The 25,166-nt window shown below is 40.0% G+C and overlaps 1 protein-coding gene across 4 annotated transcripts in view; it reads right to left on the bottom strand.

Annotated features, from left to right (window-relative positions):
• pde3a (phosphodiesterase 3A, cGMP-inhibited) overlaps positions 1-24,396 on the bottom strand; it is a 48,853-nt gene extending 24,457 nt beyond the window's left edge. For 3 of the 4 annotated variants that reach the window (XM_068710098.1, XM_068710106.1, XM_068710089.1), the window contains exon 1: positions 23,806-24,396. In XM_068710098.1, coding sequence (XP_068566199.1) covers positions 23,806-23,877 — 72 coding nt within the window. In that variant the 5' untranslated portion in view covers positions 23,878-24,396. Of the gene's footprint in view, positions 1-1,611; positions 1,702-23,805 lie in introns of those variants that run through there. The other variant, XM_068710113.1, reaches the window with a different exon arrangement.
• Between the last annotated feature and the right edge of the window lie 770 nt (positions 24,397-25,166).

A 25,166-nucleotide genomic window follows, 5' to 3' on the forward strand; every position in this document is an offset into this window, starting at 1 on the left:
ACCAGTTCAACGTTTAATCTTGTTTCAACATTATTAACAACCTGTTTTTACACTTTAAAAGAATGGGATAAACTTCATTTTGAATCCCAGAAAGTTTGTGTTTCTTTCATTACCACACGGCTAAGTCAGTGGAATTGGACTAATATTAGTACAGATGTGACTAAAGTGCAAAAAAACCCCACATACAGTACACAACTTTACATACAATTACTTTTAGGCCGACTGTATAGCTTATTTATCAACTGCACAACTTTTGGGAAGAGACCCTAGTTAAGGCATTCTGTCCTGCTTCTGCCAGAGGGGAGACGCTGAAAAAGATCCCATGAAGATGAACTTCTTGTTTTTTTTAACTTCGACATGAGTTGCTTTGACAAACTCTGTCAAAGCAATGAACAAAAAATTAAATATCATCATAGTCATTTTTCTTCATTATGTCCATTATTATGTTTATGTTCATATGTGTCCTTGATGAGCATCAATGGTTTACTTTTCTTTTGTCAAAATTCAGTCCATCTTGTACCTGGGTGGTTTTGGTCTTGGCTTGAAAGCGTTGTCTTATTGCTAAGCTAACACTAAGCTGAGCTAAGCTAATGTGATACATTGAGTAATTTTATATTGACATTGAATCAACTGACTACCAGTTATGTGAAAGTGTTGTCAGCACTGCTGACACAATTGAAGAACAACATCTGACTTTAAATTTCAGTAGCTTTTAGTTTATTATTTTGTAAAATTAATAAACTTTGTAAAAAACCTTTGTAAAAAACCTTGGCCAGCTACTAGTAAAAAATGAAATATCACTGCTAGAAAGAGCCATAGAGATAAAACAATGTGATGTGAAGAATGTCAAACATTAAGCTAGCCAAAAAGAGCCAGATATTTACCGCATCAGTACATAAATTAAACCATGGAAACAAGGCTATTGTCAAACTTGTAATTAACAGATGGGCATGAAGATGATTCCAAGAGGATGCCAACATTGTTCTGTTTTTTCTTGATGCGCAAGAAGTAAGCCGTTCGCTAGTCTCACATAGCCAGACCTTTCTCCAAAGTGTTGTGTCAGCGCTAAAGAAAGGTCTGGCTATAATTCCAGCATAGTCTCACTCACTGGGCAGTGACCTGCAGGGACTTGATAACAATGCGCAAGGCACTCTTTAGTGCCTGTATGAGACGCGCCAGGCTTTCAGCTAATTCCAACGTAAACCCAGGTAACATTGAAGACTGAAATAAGATCATCTCAAGCTACATGATTTAAAAATGCCATATAATTAAAAACACAACATCTATTTGAGAAAGCAAAGTTACTTCATTACTAAATTTAATTACTTAACTAAAAGAGTTCTTGGTACAGACTTTACAGGCAAATCAACTAACGAAAGTAGAAGGATATACTGACCAAAACCTTAGGAGAGATAAAGAGACTAAAAAGGCAAGGCATATCAAGGCATTCAGCCTATGAACTCTATGAACTCACAAATTAATCAAAATAAGTTGCTTAAAAATGTCATGCAAGTAAGGAGTCAAGTGCTATCCGATTACACAAAGCTTAGAAAAGTTATACCAAACACACGCACACACCATTCCTCCCCTGTCCCTCAAGGCTGCACTGACCTGAGATCTGTTCAGAGCTCTCTTGAAGTCCCATTCTGGCTGGCACATAATCTGGAGCTAGAAGCATACAAACAGAAGCTACTTTCAGAGACCTGTCCACTCTGTGACACAGTACAGCACTACTGTATCTAAGCACAGAACTTCTCTCCTTTACTTCCTCCTCCCTTCATCCCTCTCTCCGTCAACCCATCTAAAAATAAAAAAGAGCAGGCGCTGCTGATGAAGAAAAGAAAAGAACACATCACTCGTAATGCCAGAGGGGTGATCTACATACGGCTCCCCACCACCCTCTATCTGTCCCCTCACTGCAATGATTTTCCATTTTTGTTCAATAAGAGGAAACTGTAATTCAATTTCACAGTCAGACAATGAGTTTCCGATTGGCTTTTCCTAAATACGACATCTTTGAAGTTTTTGGGCGGCACCTTTAACAGTGCTAGGTTAACCGTTTCCTCCCTGTTTCTAGTATTTGTGCATAGCTAGATTAAAACATACTCATCCTAGACCAACCTCTGCACTGCACCCATAATATAGGAGGGGTCATTTAAAGCTGCAATAGACAACTAGTGACCCAATATGACAGCAAGATGTAACTGTTTGAATTGTTGTTGATTTTGGAAAATTCAAGACAATGAAGAAATCATGAGGTGTACTCTGACCTACATTACATGTTACTAATGTTCTGTCACTATAGATTTTAAATAATAAATTCAGAAAACTAAATAACAAGGTCAATACAGCTATTGTAGTTATGTAATATTTAAGTAAATTAACAATGAATCAAGCCAATATTATAGTTCTCTTTAAGTTGAAAAAAAAGTGTATTTTGTCATTTCAACTGGACATAAAATGAAGACTACCCTTTTCATTCAAATACAACAAGCACTGTTAAATATTCAAACAAACATGAAGTCTTTATGGCATTCATGTCATTCATTAAGAGCATAACATTGTATTTACTTTTAATGTGTAAACATAGCTTTGGCTAGCTTTGGCTATGTTTACACATGCTATCTTTGGCTTACATTTAATTGAATAAGGTCAATGTGCAGAATGTTTGTTGTGCAAAAAGAAATGGGTAATTTCAATGATAGATGTTGCTTAATTCTTGATAATAATGATCATTTTAAAAACTGGTCCCAGGCAAACTGTAGTGTGCGTGCCTGTGTGTGTGTGTGTGTGTGTGTGTGTGTGTGTGTGTGTGAGTGTGTGTTGTGTCTGTGGACTGCCCTAGCTGTCATAGTTTGTAGGCTTATGTATAAAATGGCATAAAGTGAGATGACCTGACAGTGCAACTGTCATCCACTGGGGATGACTTTGCATTTTGAATGGCAGATGAGATAATCTGCCTAATACAGTGGATTCATGTTTTATATGAGCCCCACAGGATGGGAGGGAGGTTGTTTGCACTGTAATGCTGAATCACACTGAACTCCATCCTCATGTAAAATAATCATACCTCATTTCGTAATACTGTGTGTGCAGTTCCTTTTTGTTGATAATGTTTATTTAAGAGTCCAGCCATTTGACAAGGTACCATATTAAATTAATGAGGCAGTTAGAGTGCTGCATCATAGCAGAAATCAGACTTGAGAAAACCAAATGAGCCCCTTTTCTGTCTATCACAAACTGCACACACATTTCAGCTTCCATCATTTACCCAGGCTCTTAAATCCTCCTCTGTGCTCTGCTGTTCCTTGAAGGCCTCCATTACGGCTCAAATACACTTTGCATGTCAAGTCTATACTAGTCTGGGAAATCACAGAGGCCTAATGCACTTCTGAGCCACATAATCTTTGACAGCTCCATCATTCAGTCTTAAGTAGACTGCTTCTAATTGCTCTCATGCAAATTTATGCATAGTTCATATCAGCATAGGTAAAAAAAAATGTCAACATCGTGTGCAACTAAGGATGGTTCATCTTCTCACACACAGTGTTACATTGCTGGGAAAACCAACACATGCATGAACACACTGCAGTCTGCAGGGAGAACTCTTTTTGTTTAAATGAACACTGTTGGTCTCAGGGGTGTTTCTGCGGCATGCTGAACTTAAATCTGTTGACAAGGACAAGCCTCCTGTATATGTGATAAAATCCATACATTTAACAAGAACATAAAACTTTGAGGTAAAAAAGACTTCAGATGCATTTAAAAACAACCATGATTCTATATAATTGTGCAGTTATGTCAATTTGTTTTTAAAGGAACGACCGGAATGAACTCAAATCCTCTGACAATTCACAAAAGTTAACACATTAAAAAAAAAAAAAAAAAGATGTTCAAGTTCAAAGGATCAATGGGACTGGATCCCATTCCATCAAGCACTGGACGGACAGCAGTATTGCAACCTTGACAGTGAGGTCATCAATCTTAACACACCAAAACTCTTTATACCTTAGTATTTTTATTTTCACCTGAGTTGCATGTATTTTGAATTAAAAAAAACAAACACTATATCTCCATCCAGAGAGTACCAGTGTTCCAGACTTTGTCATACTACAAGCCACAGAACTGTCATCTGTTACAAATTGGAGCTTTGTCCTAGAGAGACATTATTTATCAAGCTCAATTAAAGAAAACAAATAATACAAGAAACACTGTGGTCTATTACTCACATCATATATATGTTAATCTTCTTTTAAATGGCATGTAGAAGTGCATCAATCTCTAATTCATTATTAAATATTATAACAACATTCTAAACCACATAACACGTAGCTTAAGGAAAACATTCTTGTTTTGCATTGTAAAAATTATTACATATGGAAATACGATGAATTTGTGAATACTTACCACTTTCTTTTCTTGAATTGCTCTTAATGTGCTTTATATGAAATCTATTCTGTCAATGTGAAATCATTTTGGGTTGTTTAAAGGACTGACACACATTGTGTGACTATCCTTAAACCCTGGGTTCTTATTTAAACTAGCAGTGTGTGTGTATCTGTGGATGTTAGGGCATACTATTACAAAGCCATGCAGGGGTCAATGAGACCAAAGATCTACCTGGATGAATGTATGTGAGTCTATCTTTACGCATACACTCCAACACACTTGCAGACACGAGTGCACACACATGCAAAAATAAACACATTAACACACACTCACACGCATGCTCTCTGTTTGTCACGACTCAGACGCTCCAGTCCTGAAGAACCCAGCAAGCCAGACCAAAACCCCTACTGGTCAGCAACTGTTCTTACTAGATCCCAGCCGAAGCAGAAAAATAGAGAGAAACATAGAGTGATAATCGCAAATAAAAATTCAGAGAACTAGATCGCACAGTAGAATAAAGAAATAGTTATTCTATAAATACATTACCATGATGAACTACTGTATAATCTGAATAATTAAAGAGAAAACAATAAAAGATGTCAAAGAGCATATAATGTATCTGAGCTGATATACAGTATCATTACCTCATCCCACCTCTTTTCATCTAGTGATGTGGCAAACGTGTAAAATATTACATTTGAACTGTGCTCCACTGTAATGAATTACATAGGACAAAGCTGTGTTGCACATGCAAAACGAAACATTTTTCATTACAGCTTACTTGGAAAGAGTCAAATTTAATAAATTATAACATAATATGTTTAAATTGTCACAATCCAATTCACCAAAAAGTCAATAATACAATAATATTTAGTATTTAGTATTACCCATATCTGGTGTGAAAAGATAATGTCAAATGATCATTATAGGAACATCTCCCTTCATCTCATCTCATCTTCAACACAATCACGCTAAATCAATGCTCTGTGTTGTTGCATTAAGGCTGCTGACAAAGGCTTGTCACAATTTTTTTGTATTCCTTACAATGAGGTAAAAGCAGATTCATAAGATTGAATGATGATACAGCACATAATGTTTTCTATACCGTCTAGTTTATAGTAACCCCAAGAGTCACTATCTGCCCACTCAACACAACTAGCTTTGCCAAAAGGATTTGGCAAAGCTGCCTGTGTGTGTTCATATATGAGCGTGTGTGTGTGTGTGTTAGTGGGAGAGAGATGGGCCTCCTGGGCTGGATGATGATGACTCACCCACCCACACACACACAAACTTGAGTTCATACATGCACTCATCACCGTCATCACTCAAAACCATGTTAGCGCTGCTGATGCTAATTGTTTCCAATCAGCGTATCAGGGGTCCTGTCAATGCACTGGGGAACCAGACCACACCAGCGATTGCTTATTGATCTTATTACACGCTTACGTCACTCTGTCAAGCAAGCGTTTGTGTGCCTGTGAGAACATGTGAGAGAGACGATTGAAAGATCAATCAGAGCTCGATGACTGTGCCCAACGCTACAACTATTTAAAACTATGGAAGGTCCATATAATCAATACAAAACATGTGAATACAGTTTTATTTCTTGAAACAAGACTAAGCGTCTGCAGCCATGCTAGCAACTATGTGAGGCAGTACTTTAAATAATAAATACTAACATGCTCACAATGACATTGCCAACATGCAGATGTTTAGCGGGTATACAACACAATTGTCACCAACTTAGTTTAGTGCTAACATGCTAATTAGCACTAATCATAAAGTGCAATAGAGGCTGATGGGAATGCCATATGGTTTGTTGACATTTGGTCAAAAAGCAAAGTATTGAACTGAGTGAAATATCTACCTGATTATGGCACTAGATAGAGAAGTTAAGGATTCCTGGGAGACATGGATGTCACTACCAAATTTCACGTCAATCCGTCCTATATGGATTTCCCTAAAAAACACAAATGTTCATGGTGGCTTTATACTGGAGACAAAGTATTACATAAGTCAGTAGGCGTAATATTCTGGGCACTATGAATGTCTGTATACAATTGCATGGCAATCCATCCATGCAAGTTCCCCTAAATTTGCTGCATTCCCAGAAGTCACAGTAAGATGACTTGTTCACAGTAGCTATGAATAAGTAAAAGTAGGCTAGAGAGCTAGGGGAAAGACAGTTTTCAAAAGCCTTTCTCTCACTTTGTGGCACATATACTGTACCAAATATGTGTTTAAATGAAAACAAGTTAATATATAGATACAATATTAGTGTTTCAGTTGTAAAACAGCAAATTATTATATATTATCTTTATATATTTGTATCTCTACCCTCTTTTGTCCTATATGAATGAATTGTGCTGATAGCAGCCACCAACATCCTCAGGCAAGTATGTGTGTGTGTTTCTCAGTGGAGTTGTATGACTAAGCCTTTGCATGCTCTGTCAAGTAAATGCAGGCATGCATCTGTCAGCATATTTAGATTTAGATTTTTGTAATTTCCTTCTCATGTATGCTTAAGCACTTTATAAACAACTGTGTGTGATCATATGTCCTTTAGCATGATGTCTTATATCTGCTGATGTGTTGAATGCTTAATATAACTGTGCCCTGAGTAATTACACTACATGCTCCAAATCTCAACACCTTAAATGACTAAGATAGGAATTGTCTTTGTTGACTGACTCTTCAAATATACGTATGTATGTTTTTAAAAGGCATAACCAGTAATCAATACACTCAAGATTTTTCTTAAGATGCCAATTTGTCCTTACTTGCTCTGAAACTGCACTTGATGTATTAAATGCTATTCTTTTTAATAAGTATTGAATCAAATGATATTTGACAAATGACAATGTTACTATTACCAATAAAACTGAGAATCAACACCCAACTCTGCACCTCTGCTAAGCTTTCAGACAGTTTCAGTTCAATGTTTTGGTTTTCTGGACCAACAAAAACATCATAATACTGCATTATATAAAACCATGCATTCCTAGCACAGGAGCTTACTCGAGCAAACTGTACGATACATTTGAGGACTGGTGAAGAAAGTGAACACTGAAACAAAATTTTTTATTTTGTAATGTTTCAAATCCTTGCAATTAAATTTTTTTTTTCCAGTACTTATTTCACGATATATCACTGTATCAAAATTATATACAGGGATATAGATAGTAACGGATTTTATTCATATCACACAACCTTGTTGAATAAAAAAAAATCATCATTTATTTTTTGTGAGACATTTGTGCAGTAAAAGAAGATCTTTTGACTTGATGGTGTACAGAATGTGGCCTACGAAATACATTTAAACATACACAACAGTAAGAATGATAACAGGGTGCATTCATATTCTTGCACGATCTACTTGTCATCTTTACTTCACTGAGTAAGCTGAATCACATGCAAACGGGCCCTCATGAATTCACATAACTCATCTGAATACACACACCATTTCATTCCCATCTTCCTCCTCCCTCCTTCCCTTCCTCCCCTCCTCCCTCCAAGGCTCCACGGCTAAGTGGAGTGCTTTTCCACCGTGTTGTTGTACCCATGTTAGGCTACTGACGCCAGCTTGTCATTCTCTACTCCTATTACTGTGAGATGGGAGTGCGTCACAGCTCCCACTACCTACTTCTCTCTGTCAGCTTTCTGCTCTCGCTGATTGACACCGACGTTGCCGGGCGTTAGCATTTCAGGAGTCCCATGAGAAAACAACGTGAGCGTCCAGACATTGGTCTTCCATTTGGAGCTGCATGTATAATGACTTACATCCCACTTTGCGTCTGTGCTTCTTGAAGTTTTTCTTTTTAATGTTTCCCTCACCAAAATCTCCTAGACGATACTCTTTAAGGGAGATAACTCATAATAGACATTTGTGCCACAATACTGTTTCTGTTATACTTCAGATTCAGATTTGTGTTGCAAACATTTCAGTTTTATGCTAGTGAACATGTATTTTGATAGGTGTTCTATGGACAGTCATAGGTGAAAAAACACATAGGCTATATGCTGACAATTGTTGTACTGTAATAACCTGTGTGAGAGCTACTGTAGCAGCATAATAGCATTAAAGCAATCATAAAAGGGATAACAATAATCACTTTGAAACCCTTCAAGACCATATAGCAACAGATTTCATCATTATTCTACAATACACAGATTTCATCTTTCTGTCAGCTTTTACAAATCCCTTAATTATTGTGCTTTGTCTGTCTGATTTATGATGCAAAATAAAATAAAGAGTTAGCATTAGGACCCAGCGGAGTGTTTGTTGTTAGAATCGATCACCGGTAAATTTTTTTAGTACAATGTTTTCAGCTGTCTTCAAAAAATAAACAGGAAGTCAAAGAAACAGTTACTTCCTGTTAGATACGATCTGTAGGCTACTTGTAGTTACAGACCTCATTCGGATTCATTCATGTGTGTTTGTAAATATAGATTTATGTGAAAACTGACTGTATTTGCATTGTATGCTATCCTTTTGCCATTTTGGACTTTAAACGCCAGTGAATATGTGGCCAAGATATCTGTAAATCAGAGGACCTTTTATTTAGGCAATTCCCCTTCCCAGTACAAACACTTAAAAAGCCCTCATTTACAACATCGTGTCTTAATAGTTGTAAAGTTCACAAATAGCCGACATAGCGTCATTTTCGAAGGCATACTGAACGACCTTTCCGACATGCACGTTCTTTCCCTTCTGCTCTTCTCCCTGTACACAAACAGCTGCACCTCCAGTCACCAGTCCGTCAAGCTACTGAAGTTCGCGAATGACACCACCCTCATTGGACTCATCTCTGGTGGAGATGAGTCCGCCTACAGGTGGGAGATTGACCATCTGGTGACCTGGTGCAGTCTGAACAACCTAGAGCTCAACGCTCTAAAGACAGTGGAGATGGTTGTGGATTTCAGGAAGAACGTAGCCCCACCTGCCCCCATCGTGGGGGCAGGTGGGGGTGTGACTCCCCACGTCGACGCTGTGGAGTCCTTCCACTTCCTGGGCTCCACCATAACCCAGGACCTCAAGTGGAAGCTTAACACCAGCTCCATCACAAAGAAGGCTCAGCAGAGGATGTACTTCCTGAGGCAGCTGAAGAAATTCAACCTGCCAAAGTCAATGATGGTGCACTTCTACACTGCCATCATTGAGTCCATCCTCTGCTCCTCCATCACGGTCTGGTACGCTGCAGCCACTGCCAAGGACAAGGGCAGGCTGCAGCGCATCATTCGCTCTGCCAAGAGGGTGATCGGCTGCAATCTGCTGTCCCTCCAGGACTTGTTCGCCTCAAGGACCCTGAAGCGAGCAACAAAGATTGTAGCCGACCCCTCTCACCCTGGACATAAACTGTTCATGCCCCTTCCATCTGGCAGGAGGATGAGGTCCATCAGGACCCAGACCTCACGGCACATGAACAGTTTCTTCCCATCTGCAGTCGGGCTCATTAACAGAGCCCGGGTCCCCCACTGACTCTGTCATCCCCAGGACAATTTTCCTACCAGTCACTCCCCTGCACATCACTTCTAGATGTTATTTAAATACACTTGACACTTTTATACTACACTTACATCTCACTTGTTTATAGTCCTGCTATCTGTTTGTTTGTGCACTTTATTTTATATTGCACTTTATCTTATGTTTCACTTTATTTTATATTTCTCTGTACATTTTAATATGTTTCTACTTTGCACTGTGTTGTTTGTTGTTGACTGTTAAATGTTATGCACCTCCCATCATGTCAAGTTCATCATATGTTCAACATACCATGGCAATAAACGGTTCTGATTCTGATTCTGATATGACATATCCGGTTCTGCCGGCTTCCTACCAGCTGTATGCGGCTGAAATAATGGAGATATTGGCAGAACTTCATCACGTTTTTATTTTATAATACACCCATGGGCTGTATGCCCATGGGGAGCGGGGCAAAAAGTTCAGTAAATAAGTAAGTCCATAAATATTCACACTAGTATGCATATTTATAATATTGTCATTGTTCAAAAGAGGCCATGTCGGTTAGCCACATTTAAGTCGGAATTAAATAAGTAAGTGTTTAAGTCACAGCCCAGGTCATATTATGTGGCAATTTTGTTTTTACAACATATGACATTTACAGTCCTCTGTAGCTCATACATTCTAAGCCAGACCACTTTTTATAATTATTTCTCTATATCGATTCATGGAGATGCATACAGAGGCTGGTATATAGTCCATACAAAAGCTATGACCTTTTTGTGTGTGTGTGTGTGTGTGTGTGTGTGTGTGTGTGTGTGTGTTGTGTGTGTACACAAAAGATAATGCTTAGTAAACACTGGTCTGAGAGACCAACAACAAAAAGAAAGTCACCGAATATGAAACTTGAAGGAGAACAAAGCCATAGAAAGAAAGCGGCTTTTCTGGGTAGTCTTGTCTTCAGGCTAAACCAAAGACACTCAGCCTGTTTCACACCATTGCAGCTTCATCCAATAAGGACTTGCTCATTGAATTCCTTGTTGAGTGACATTGAACAGAAAAGAAAAAAAGTGGGAGGTGGATGAAGAGAGAGAAAGATGTTGGTGAAAATAAGCTTAATGAACGAAGGGAACGCATTGCTCACACATACAGTAAATGTGCGTGTGCATATGTAGCTCTATGTGTGACGGCTTGATTGAGACAGAGTGAGAAAGAGAGTAAGAGAGAGAGTCTGTATGTGCAGCGTGTGTACCATCCTGTATGCACATCACAGCTTAAGGCTAACACCTTCTTCTGCTCTTCAGATGAGAACCAAGCTCTCACTTCATAATGCTTTACCACAGCTCGCAGAGAAAACAGAAGGGATCCAATTATTTCTGAAGATTGAAAATTTAACTGAAATAGACTCTCTGCTCCATACCTGGTTAAAAACATACCCTGAAAGATGTTTGAGACATCATGGAAATGTATTACAATTTAGCACAATGCACTAGAGAAACGAAAGATCTGGTCTATGACAGTTATTGTCAACTGACGGTCCGCTGGCCACATACGGCCCGCCAATGTTTCCCACCCGGCCACAGAATATTTATGAATTCACCATGACCACTGCTGATGAGACTGTTGAGCTCTCAACATAGTCTATATACTGTATGTCTAACAGATTTAAAGCATAATATGGTCAAAGTGCTGTTGCGTATTTCTGATACTGATACCAGTTTCAGAAATGCCTCCATTACAGCCTAAACAGCTGGATCGGAAATCCGTGAGTATGTGAGTCTATGGACCTATCCGATTTCACGTTATATGATTTATCAGCTCATTTACTCTACACAGGAACAACAACAATGCGTGTCACTCGCTTCCCGATTCGGACAACCTCCCTGATCGATACTGTGCATGTGATACCTGAGCCAGACCATACAACAATGATAGCAATCATATCACATCCATACAGGGTTATGAGCTGTTAAAAACAATAACTGGATGGGATCAGTACTAGGTATTAGTCGATACACGTGTTCAGATATCTGAATCAGTTTAGGAAGAAAAAATGGTATTTGAAAATCTTTAGTTATTATTATGGATTTTTGCAAGAGTTTGTTCACATTGATATAGGCCAGTACAAGTAAAGAAAGTAATAATATTAACAGAGAGGGCTAATTAGGACTAAATATTATTTGTATTTTTTATTATTTAAAAGTCTAGCCTGATTAGAAAAATTCTGTCCACTGAACATATGTAGTTGATGACCCCGGGTCTATGATCTGCTGGTTTTGAATGCCTTTGGTACAAGGTGATGTATTTCTTTAAACAAAGCAATCTTAATATCCATTTAAAAGTCACATCCCTGTTCTCTTTTTGGATTGACAAATTCAGTTACAGTGGGGCTGAACAAAGTTGTTTCATGTGTACTGTATTCATGTGCAATTGTCACATAGCAAAGCATGCAGTGTAGTAAAAAAAAATATGAAAAGCATTGATGTGAAATGTAAAAAATGAGTACCCTTTCTTTCCATCATGATGGCTTTACTTCTAGCTACCCCTTGTCACTGTAGCTGCTCTCCCCAGCTACCCAGCTCTCGTGGGTTGTATTTGAACACATTGTGTGTTTTCCTTGAACAATTTAAAATCATATTTAGGCTTTTTAACGAAGCAGGTGCAATTCTGGATGGATACCAAAGTTCGTATCTAAACTATTTAGTTGGACACATCTTGTCTAATAAGGGAAAAAACATCACTTGCTTATGACATCGAATATCTGCTTTAAAATACAGTGTGTTGAAGTACTATAACCTGCATCATTTAGATAAACATGAATCTCTTTACTAACTCCACCCCACTCCTTCACTCTTATATAAATGTAAAACTGAGCGTAGCCATAGAACAAGAGACTACGTCTTCAGTCCTGAAACAAGCCCGACCGTAGTTTGGATACACTGGAATGATTGTGAATTCAGAGAAGACATATCAGATATGAAGCCAGGCAATAACACAAGCACACATGCACAGACAGACAGACACACACACACACACACACACACACACACACACACACACACACACACACAAGCATATCAACAGTGTTTTACATAACACAGTGAGTGATGGCAGCTGAGGACACAATAATACCGCCTTTGGCATTTGTCCTGTGAAAGTTGAACAGAGAGGAAATCGGGTGAGCGGGAGAGAAAACAGACAGAGAGAGAGAGAGAGAGAGAGAGAGAGAGAGAGAGAGAGAGAGAGAGAGGGAGAGGGAGAGAGAGAACGTCAGAGAAATGCTGAGAGAATGAAAGAGATACAAACAAAGAAAGGGAGAGAGGCTTTTTTTTTTACTACAGATGCCTATGGCCTGAGGCAAAATGCCCTGAGGGAGAATATTACCCAAATGAATCCTGCAGTCCAGTCATTTTCATGTCTTCTCAGCTTTCTATTTCATCATTAGTTGCTAAAGCCTTTCCCCTTTGACTATGCTCTGCAGCTCGAGACTTTGAATTAATGCATCAAAGTACTTTTATACTTAACTATATTTTATGCATTATTTCAATACCCTTCACTGCTTAAAGCAAGTTCATACTCAAATATAACAACTCAATACACAATACACAAACCTCCCCCGACCTCATTTTGAGGTGAGGTCAGGGGAGGTTTGTGTATTGTCTATCAAAGGGGAGGGGGCTCAGATATAAAGAACGAATGATAGATTTGCGACTAAATTAAAACCACTTCATTAATGAATAATAGTATTGCATATTGAACTCTATAAGACAATGAAAATAAAGGTCTGGATATTATATTATATTAAAATGTGTACAATTCTTCTGACACAAAGTCTACTTGGGAAGTGAAATTAATTTACAGACTTGGGAAATGCACATTTCTAATTTAAGATGACTCCTCATTAATGTTTCATCAGAGTTTTTCATCATGTCGACTTAAAAACTGAAAAACAATTCCTTTTAATTTTAAGACAGGAGTTCAGATGCATCCCAATTTAGACCGTAGGGACTTCTGATGTAGGCTTATCTAATAGCTGCTTAGCTTTGCTCAGAATTTCAGATGTTTTCGAAATCAGTTGCATCTCAGAATAAGGTACATTTGGGGTTTTGTAGCAACCTAATGCACAAGAAAAGGTCTGATACTCAATGTACTCATTTGGAATTTCATAAGAACAACCCAGATCCAGGTGGAGCGTAGTTCCAATCTGGAACCGAGAACTTTTAAGTGACATATCTGCCCTTTGACAATGAAGGCACCCTTTTGGATGAGACTGTGATGTCTGCATATCTACTGCAGTGGTGTGGAATATTCAAGGACACAAACAAGTGTTTTATGTGTATCTATGTATCTATCAATTGTACTTAGCCTATACCCAGTGTTAGTTACAGTATTAAAAGACCGGATTTGGGAATGAGATTCCAATCCTGTGTTTTGATGATAAGTTATGAAATACACTTATGTAACTTATATCAAACAAACACCCTACTAATTTAATTACGTTACATCACAAAATGCCATTGCGTTGGTAATCAATGATGCATGTGATAGCGTGAGTAATAAATGTCTTCCAGTGGCGGACCAAATGTTGAAATGCTAAAACCTTGTTCATTGGTACAACGCAACTAAATGAGTCCATCGCATCACCCGTTAGAAAAGAGGGCCATTTCATATACTGAAATATCCGTTGCGAGTTATTTTAAACATCAGAGGCAAAGTAACATTGTATTCTGTTATCCATCATTTCACGGTCCACTTCCCCATCATTATAATAACTTTGGGCCCAGTTTCAAAGGAGCAGGTATGCCAGAGTCTCTCTTAGTGACACTCTCCTGTCGAAACAGTGCAGCACGTAAAGATGCAGCTCTTGCATTTGTATGTCCAGATGACGACAAATAGACTTATCGTCTCACAACACGACAACCTCTGGCAATTAAATGCTGTATGTACGTCATCAATTTGTGTCTGCAGCGTGTGTGTGTGTGTGTGTGTGTGTGTGTGTGTGTGTGGGTGTGTGTGTGTGTGACGTATATGCATGCATTATGAGGGATAATGGAAGGGAAAAACACTCCCAGATGCATGTGATGCAATTATACCCTTGATTATCTGATTGGGTAATCTACAGGCAGGCTGGAGGCGTCCAAGGCAAACACACTGTCAGCAGACTGTTGACCGAGCATAAACCACTAAGAAGCGCGCGCACACTCACACATACACACACACACACACACACACACACACACCTGTATTTGAGCAGTGCCCATGCATAGATATAGTGAATGCCAAGCTGAAAGGCTGTGATGAAAGCAGCAGTGATTTGTATACATCCAAAAAGAAAATTGCATTTGGGAGCCTTCTCTATATTGCAGGTATGCGCAAGGCCGAGGGAATGCGTGATTTTCCATGGAAGCTGTGTATTATGGAGGCGAGCTGAGAAAACCGAGCTGCTGATTGTATTGTAACATTTGTGACAAACATACATATGAGGCTGACAGCTGACAGTATGTGCTGTGTGCGTGCGTGCCTGGGTGCATGCGTGTATGTGTGTGTGTGTGTGTGTGTGAGCAAGAGACAGAGACATCGCTTGACTGGGTCAGTGATCTAACCCACAATGACACTTCAACTCAATCTGAATAGAGGTCCTGCTTTACGAGGACACAGCACATCTGGGAGCTTTGCGAAGGCCAGACTCAGTGTGTGTGTATGTGTGTGTGTGTGTGTGTAGTTTTTGTCAGCACATGTCTTTGTGCTGTGCAGAATACACACCAAATAGGATGTAGTAAAGGAAAGAGGTTTAGCTTTAATTTGCCAACAGAGGGTGCTTTAAGTGGAGTACATAAAATATATACTATGGCCAATAGGAGAATTACACACATTTTCTATTTAGGACTAACACAAGACAAAATAGGGTAACTTATTTAAAGAAATTAACTCATCTTAAAATGTGGCATAATTTCTTGAATAGGGAGTTTTAAACACAGTCTCACCATTGATCACATGAGAGCATTGGCAAAGATGTTTTGGGAACAATCACTTTCATTAGACCTGCAGAAATGAGGGGAACTGCATAATTATCTGTGAGTGTGTTACTATACGAAAAATACCTTCACAAGTCATTTGATTCAGTGTAAATGATGACGGCTAGGGTCATGTTACCTCAGTAAACATTGTAAACATGAGTTCAAGATCTCAATCGCTAGTTTCAGTTCCTCTTCAATACAGTAATGAGGAGTAAATGATGGTCCCATTTAGAGTAAAATAGACCATAATGCAGGGTAGGCTTTAGGGTGGGGCTACCTTGGGATTGACAGGTTGCTACCATAACCAAAGCCGTATATGGTGTCTCTTCGTCACTCCGCGCAGTCCAAATATGGTCGCTTCCGTTCACTGGTTGCAAAAAGCCAAGATGGTGATGGCCGCATTCCAAGATGGCGACTGCCAAAACACCAATCTATAAGCTTCAAAACGGCAGTCAACAAACCTATGGGTGATGTCATGACGACTGCATTGACTTCTTATATACTGTCTGTGCATGTAACCTCATTTACCCCTCATACCCAGTTTCACACTTGGTGGTAGAGCTGTAAAACACAAGTCCATTCAGGCTTCAGATGTTTTTTCCTGTCATCCTGGTTTTTTGACTATGAGTCACAGGTTGAACTCACTTGTGGCCAAAACTTTACTGAAACTGAGACTTAAATAATGTTGTTTTTCAATTAGATGGGAGTGCTAAAGTGTTGTGAATAAATAATCTCACTTATCTATAAAGAAACAGAGGTTTGAAGAAATTGTCATCATACAACAGAGGATAATAAAGGCCAAAGGCAGAATTTTTAATTGGTTCTACATTTAAATGAGGATTCTTACAAATGGCCTCTGAAATTGTGTCACTGTGCGAGATTACTGAATAAGTAATATCCTCTCCTCCAAGATCAGCTAGAATTGCTTTTAGGCTGTCATTGTTTTATCTTTTTATTATTTTCAACAAATCCAATGAAAATACCAAAACACATACAATGAATTTATTCTGCTAACAAGAGGAAATACATGTAACACAGATGAGCTGAGATTAAATTATATTATCAGTATGCATCAAAAACAAGTCATCCAGTGCAACTGCATGGCTCTTTAATGTGTTTTTAATAGGGTTTTGGAAGATAATGGCGCTGGGGCCTATAGCCCGAAGCTGCTTGTTAACAGGATACATTCTGTGTTGGTTTTCATGGGATTTGCTGATACTTATAAAAAGATAAACTAAAACCAGTATGATTCTTTAAGCTAGGTAGCTCAGTCAGTAGCACTGCAACACTGTAGTACTATTTGGCATCTCCCAGGTAGGTCAGTAGATGTCAACTAATGGAGGACGCAAAAATGCACACGCAGCTGTCCAAACACTTTAGGAAAATCAGTACATGTCACCATCATTAAATCATATGTGGGGTCACATCTTCAACATCTGTTAAGATTTGAAAAAACTTTTAGGGCGGGTCACCATTAAGTCTGCAAAGCAAAGGCATGTCAAAGAACACATAGGAGTAAATGCCAAACATTCCTGTATAAAAACTGTTCAAAGATCTTGCCTTTTATGATTCTACGGTTCACAAACTGCCCGTGCTGTGTCCAGACTGTCCACAGAAAAACAAATAGGTAAAAATGTGAAATTCCTAATTGTGTTGTGTGAAATTGATTTACTTAAAAGCTCAAACTGACAAATGTCATTAAAAGTAAAGCACTCACAGTAAACAGTCTGAGCAGACCTGTTTATAACTCTCCTACAGACTGAGAGTTTACTGTAGTGCAAGAGAAACGTAGACAGACATGCAGACGGACGTATGGACAGATCTAGATTCTGCTCGTCGATGCTGCCCCCTGCCCAGGCCAACCCCCTCACCTCTCACCAAGCATATTTTGGAGCTAAAACACACCATTGAATCAAGTAACAAGGCCATCCTTGTCCAAGGGCCACCAAACCTCATCTCGACAGCCAGCAGGGAACCCACTGTATGTGTGTGTTTGCATGTGTGTGTTTGTAGGTGCGTGTGTGTGTGTCTGTGTGTCTGTGTGTGTCTGTGAGCAAGTGTATACAGTAGTGGCCAGGCCAGGTTAAAATCATTTGCTGCTGCCTTTCAGAAGCAAGCAGTGGAGGCCACTCTCTCTTTCACACACATACACACAAATTTTCTTGCTCTCTTTCCCCGGCCCTCTCCTCTCACTGTGGGAGCATATGGCATAGAGCCATATTCACATCATGTGGGGACAAAACACACAAACTCACACATGCAATATCTGTTGCACAAAACCACATGCGATCAACATAAACTTGCGTTAACAGTGTTGTCTGTGAGTCTGTGTTCGAGCTCGGGGCGACGGTGTGTTTAGAAACGGCAGAAGAGAGGTTGGTCACAGGGACCAGATAGTTGTCCTTTTACCATCAACACTTCTGCTGCGCTTGGCAGCAAACCTCCTCTCACTCCCCCTCCTTCCCTCACCCCCCTCAGCAAATCTTTCAACACTCTCTTTCCCCTCCTCTCCCTCCCTCCCTGCTCCTCTCTCACGCAGTAGCTCATTAGGTCCCCTCAAGCTAGTTTGTCCACCCCCCCCTCCTTCTCCTCTCTCACACACACACACACACACACACACACACACACACATCTATTTGACTGCTGCTTGGGGCTGGATGCAGCCTGTGCTAATGCCAGTGTGTTCTTTTCCTTCAATCACTTATTTTTTTATAACCCATCTTTCCATCTCTGTTCCACTGTCTTCAGTGGCTGTCCTTCTGTCTACCTTTCCAGTTTTTCCTCTGTGTTTTTTTTTAATGAAATTATCCATTGAAGAAGGCCACAGCTACATCTCCGGCAACACAGACCTGGCTACTAAATACAAACCATGTTTTTCCTTAACCAAGCCTGAATTCTGCACATCTCGCTCCAATTCTTTCCCCCCTTATCTCTGCTTAACACTACTCTTTCATTCCCTTAGCAATAAACAATCAAGAGTAAACACTTGGTATTTAATTGGATTATGCACTTGCACTTTTGGCCCCCTGATTGAATTAGCATTCATCTGTCTTTTTTACTGAGAAATGAATACCAGGAGTTTTATCTATAACTAATGTGCATGTATTTTGGATGAAAGTATCATAACTTTTCAAAAGAGCCATCTATAGAAGGGTGTGTACTGTATACTTAATGTGAAAGATGGGTAATGTCTTGTGTTGTTTGAATATGCATTCACACTTGTAACAATCTCATGAAAATAAAAGTCCAATACAAATAATCTCTCTAGTGAAATGGGTTGTTTAAACCCATGTGTTGTGTTTTCATTGACATAAAAAAATATTCTCCATTATCTCATTAAAAGGTATAATAAGCCTCAATGTTACACAAAGTCAGATTGCTCCGGCAACCAGAACAGGTTGCGTGTCTCCCTGGAAATGTATTTGCGTCAATGAGAGAATATGGGCCTTCCCTCAAATAGATCTCTGAGCACATGTCTCTACTTTAAAATCTGCCCCCCCCCCATCCTCTTCTCTCACACACAGTGTATATGATGATGAGGTGATGAATATGTTATGCAACGTGGCCTCCAAAGGTCTGACCTCCAAATTTAAATGAACAAAGTTTTATAAATGAATTAATTTGTTTCACTTTGCTAAGACATTGTACTTTAACATGTTTCCAGTTGTAGTGCAACTTATCATACAGAAACTTTGTCATCTTTTATGGCCTTGGATGAAACAACGTGACTGATCGTTCAAATTTCTGTAATAAACTATTGTGACTGTGTAACAGAGAGGAAAAGAAACCGCAAGAAAAAAAGAAAACACTTGGAAAACATTGCGTCTTTTTTTAGACATTCTATTTATAGCTATCGTTATCTTGTATACAGCGAGCGCCTTTCAATTGCAGGTGACCCAAAAACCACTATCAGAGGCCTTTCCCCCCCTCCCACAAAATCCCCATTCCACTGAGACCCTGGCTAAAAGACAAACAACTTCGGCCAAAACGCAAGGCCTCTGTCTGGTGCCAGCCCTGAAAGATCACCGTGGAGTAAAATTCATGTCAAACTCCTAAAATATTAAGACTCACACGTGGCATCATTTTGATAGTATAGACACCTATCATTACATTTATATAATATATTTTGCTCTGCATAGCGATCCAACACCAAAACAATAAATCTGTCTCAACTAAAAAACACAGAAGTACAGCAACATAGCGGACGCTATATTCCTGCTACTAGTTCAGCAGAGTGCCTGTCTTGCCTCTGGCTTGGCAGGCTGCACCAGCCTGCTTCATAAATACTGCACAACCAACGCTTGATGAAAACCCCCGCTTCTCTCAGGTACAACTGCACTCTGGAGAGCTTCATTATCTACAGTACAGATAAACTGTACCTACAAACTGTGTGCGTTTGTGTCAGAGAGAGACTTTGTGAAAGAAGGAAAGGAGCGGTTTAGAGAAAGCAAATGTGACTGATTTGACTAGTTTGTTAGATGTCTGTTCTGTAACACAACAACCGAATGACAAAATTTGAGGTCCACAACCACAAAGAAATAAGTTTATGAGTGTGTTCATGCAAAGGAACATTAATTTCAGTTTGACAATATGCTGTAGTAGTAGGATAAATCACAAGATGTAATATATATTATTAAATCATTATGGAGGTATGTTTTACTTTCTTATAATTGGGTCACGGTCCCATATGGGGTGGTTTGATATGCAGACTGGCGCTGTGTTCGAAATCACTCCCTTGTTCACTCATTCACCATTTAGCAAAAAGTAATGTACATGGTGCACATTTTCATTCCATCATGTAAACTTTTGAGGTCAACGGTGACTTTTCTTTATACTTTCTTTTCAAGTTAAATGTTCACAGCTGCAGCAGACAACTATTTTTTTAACACACAAGCTTTGACAACAAGCTGTATATTGATTTCCCAGTACCACACAGCAGCAGGACAAACGTTAGCAACTAAATGGTGAACAAAGTAAAATCTCTCGGAAAGTAAAAGACCATAATAGAGCTAAAAGGAAAGATTGACATTGAATTCCCATTTATCAACAGGGCAGAAACTGGAATCCTCCTCTGTTTTTGGATATTGGCACATCTTTTTAGGTATTTTTTGTATTATATAAACTGCAAAAGTCTGTATATGGTCAACTACACTTGAGACAAAAATGAAGTTCAATGAATCAACAAATTAGAAAATGGCACCATTTTTGGAAAATTTTTTCACTACTTTGAAACCCAAGGTGCAATCCAGTTGTTTGTGTTCTCTCTTTGTGCCTTACATCAATCTCAATGTTCCTCTCACTGGTCCCACAGATTACACAGTGAGGACAGGCTACTGGAGGACACACTGTCAACTTTGAGGTATTTCAAGTTTCAAAGTTCAATTTGTCATCAGTCCTGTTTCAGACATGATAGGGTAGAACGGGTAATGGAGCTGTTCTAATAGTCCAGATAGTCCACTAACTCAGCGTTCCCTGGATACCAATTAGCAATGAACAACCAAGCATCCAAAGCCAGACAGCTGATGTGGGATCAGCGCTAGCTAAATGAGAGAATGAAATTTGTTTGATGGGACAGCATGTATGATTCTGGATCAGGGGGATTAATGACTCACCATCACTTACACAGACTACACATACAGACTAGTACAAGCTAAGATAAAGGTCCAATACTAATTTCAGGCTTTTTCATAAAAATAAAAATCTATGACTATTGCTAAACTGCACAGTGACCATTTTTATTTATCAGTATATATTTTGATTAATAAAAGCATGAGGAAAGACATTTTTTTAAAGACAATTAACATAACAAAAGTCTGATTGAAAATCTGAATTGAAAATAGCATGGAAGCTGTAAAAGTACCTATAAAATGCTAAGGCTAACACATAGCAAACAGAGTAACCCACCATCTATACCTCTGAACATTTACCCTGTCAGCTACATCAGAAACCATTAAAGAGGGCTAATGAACCATTTAATTACTGCTATTAAGCTTTTTTTTCCCTCAGTCACACTTTCTTTCCTCCTCTAGTCTCAAAATCTGCAAATGAGATCAGTGCAACGCTGCCAAGAGAGGGAAAAGACCAGTGTCATCAGTTAGGATTATGCTGCTTCTACAGCTAAGGCATACATGGGTGAGTATGACCAAAGCTCACCCACTTAGAATTATCTCTCTGAATTCCCCACTGCACATACATGTATGGATCACTGTCTCGATTTCCCATGTGGCAAAAACATTGGCAACTCCTTGTTCAATCCGCACAAATCTCTTGGTGTTTATCTCATTTTGTCACTAGAGGGCAAGAGCACATTCAGGGGCAAAGACCGCAGGAGAGTAACCTTCAGTGGAGGAGGCATTCATGGGTGTAAAAGGATGATCAGTGGAAGCATCACTTGTTTCAGCGGGAGGTCAACACCCGGCCATTAATAATATTATATCAAAATATGATTTGATATGTTTTCATGATACGCAAATGTGAGCGAGTGAACGAGTGACATGCCTACATATAAGGTGCTTTGGTCTGTTGGGGAAAAATGCTTCAATGTAAGCTAGAAAACACAGAAATCACAGACCACTTATCAGGCCTAACAGATAATTATTGTTGGCCTTCTTTTGTCTGTTTAAGTAATGCATTTACAGCCTTAAGTTTCCTTCTATCATGACAGCTTTTTTTTCCAAGCTCACTTTTAGCATGGTTATATGTCGTACTGTTCTTCAGTGACTATAAGATTTGATGTGAATGTAAGTTTAATCCTGCAGAGCATGTCACATCTGAAAAGTGATTTATATTGGGTCCCACTTTCTAGTGAACATTCAACTTTCTGTATATATATATATATATATATATATATATATATATATATATATATATATATATATATATATATATATATATGTATCAGTGTAACAGTGTACCAGTCCACAATGCAGGAGTCAATCACAGTCAGAAGTACATTTCAAAATCAGAACACAAGCTAGATGTTGACATGCTGATTCATCGAATTATCCAAAACAGTGTCTCACTTACATGCCAAAAATACAAAGTTTTTCAATGAAAGCTAAACCAACACAGTTTGTATGTTCAGAAGCTGAAATCAGTGTTATTTTTGAATGTGAGCAGAGTGTGCTTCAAGCTCCAAGTAAGCGCATCGAAAAAGTATTCAGGGCAGAGCACATCAAGCTCATTCATGGCTTTTTGTTCATCCAACAGAATTGTTGTAATGGGTCACAACATCTTCCCTCATCGCTGCATTCTCTACTCACAAAAAGTACAGGTACCTCCAGGATCAACTACAGGGATTCTTAGGTTTCATTTTATCTAACACATCAGAGTAGCCAATACAATGTAACTGCTATTCTGTCTTTTTTATTTCCTTTCTTGTGAGGACACACTTGAATCAAATTTGGCTCCATCATGTGTTTGGAAACACATGCACCACACCACTAGCCAGCACTCAGGATAAACAGAGGCTTTCAAAATATTTGCATGTGACCTCACACCTATGTGCGCGCACACACACGCACACACATGTGCTCTCACAGGCACACAGTGACTTGGCAAGCAATCTGCACCATGCATTTGATTATCAGCGGCACAAACACAGCACAGCGATGACCAAATTAGCAGCAGTGTCAGAGAAAGGGTAACGGCAGTGTAAGCAGGCGTAACTCACAAAAACACTAAGCTATTAATGGTACTTGGAAAGTGTAGATGTGGGTCTATGAAGCACACAAGTCATTAGTATAATAATAATCAAGTGTGTTATTACGATCTGTGTTATCCCGGCTTGCCCGTTGTCATGAAGGAAACGCGCGTAAAGTGTCACACATGCCATCAGCGAAAGAAACCAAAAAGGTTTGCAGCAGCTGAAAGCTCATAAGCAAATCAATAACAAAACCGTCATTCTCTGGTTCAGACGTCCGAAGCTAGACAAATTACCTGGTCCCGCGGAATGCAAGGCAGCGAAGTCCTGCGGTGGGACTTGCTGTTGCCCTGACTGTGAGCCATCATTTCCGAGGCCGATATGGAGCTGGACCTCCGTCTCCTTTTGAAGACAGGGATGTCCTCCTCCTTCGCCCCGGTCACAGAGCCACAGCACCCCGTCCCGCTGGTCCCTGGGGCCGGCAGGAGCCGGTCAGCATACCTCGCAAGCAAAACCCCCAGCAGTCCCAGCAGGTAGGCCAGGTAGGGTCTCCAGCTGGCCCGGAATCTGCCCAGAGAGACAAGAGAGACTGCCCTGATGACGCTAATGAAGACGATGATGGACACTCCCTGACGCAGCCGGACGACCAGCAGAGCCCCGCTGCCCAGGCAGCCAAGGACTACCAGGGTTGCGGGGTGGGACAGCAGCTGCTCCTCGGCGCCGCGCAAGAGGAACTGCGCCGCGGCTTCTCCCAAGTGGCACACGGCTAACAGAAAAACCGCGGTGCGGATGAGCACCCCGCAGCGAATCAGATACAGCCCGCCCCAGAAGAAGGCACATACAAGTGTAAAAACAGGGGATACGCAGTAGCACGCAGTCAACAGCAGATCCACCGCGCAGCCCGCCGCGAAATGAAGACAAGAGCCGGAGCCGCTGCTATTTCCGTTGCTGCCGCTGCTGCCTGCATCCCAGTCGACCAATCTGAGCAGCAGAGCGAGAATAACGGAGACGGAGGCGACGCAGACCGCAGACGACACTCCTCGGCAAGTCCATGTCACAGCGAGTCTCAGCCACGACTGGCTCCCTGCGTCCCGGTGCAACGGGGTGACACATGTCTTCACGTAGCCGTTGCGCTCCAACGCTGCCCGGGGATATTTTTCATGAGCACTTTTTGATGAACCTCTGTCTCTGTCCGCCTCCAAGGCCATCGCTATATCAGTCAAGCGGAACGCTGCCCTGGCCGTCCGGGAAGATAATAGATTTAGTCTCTGTGTCCGCGTCTCATCCTATGATTCCCATCATAATACAATGTTATGTGAGAAAACACAGTGGTCAGTGATGACTACCTCGAAAACAAAAGTTCAATAAACTTAAAACGGCCAAATTATTGGGTTCGCAACTTTTCTTTAAGTTTTGTGTTTCAGAACTTCCCCATTACATTTGGTCTACTATGGGGTTGCCTCTGGTAGTCAACCAGTAAACCAAAAAAGTAACCCCTGGCTTTTCACACATAGGCCACTGCTTCTACCCCTCCACATAGTCCCTCGCTCACCCTCTCTCTCTCGCTTTCTCTCTCCTCCCACTAGACACTAGCCTTATTTTGTGTGTGTTTATGTGTGTGTGTGTGTGTGTGTGTGTGTGTGTGTGTGTGTGTGTG

Source organism: Cebidichthys violaceus, unplaced genomic scaffold (assembly GCF_023349555.1).
Source record: "Cebidichthys violaceus isolate CVI_PGR_0920_01 unplaced genomic scaffold, fCebVio1.0.p SCAF_1, whole genome shotgun sequence".
Lineage (NCBI taxonomy): Eukaryota > Metazoa > Chordata > Actinopteri > Perciformes > Stichaeidae > Cebidichthys > Cebidichthys violaceus.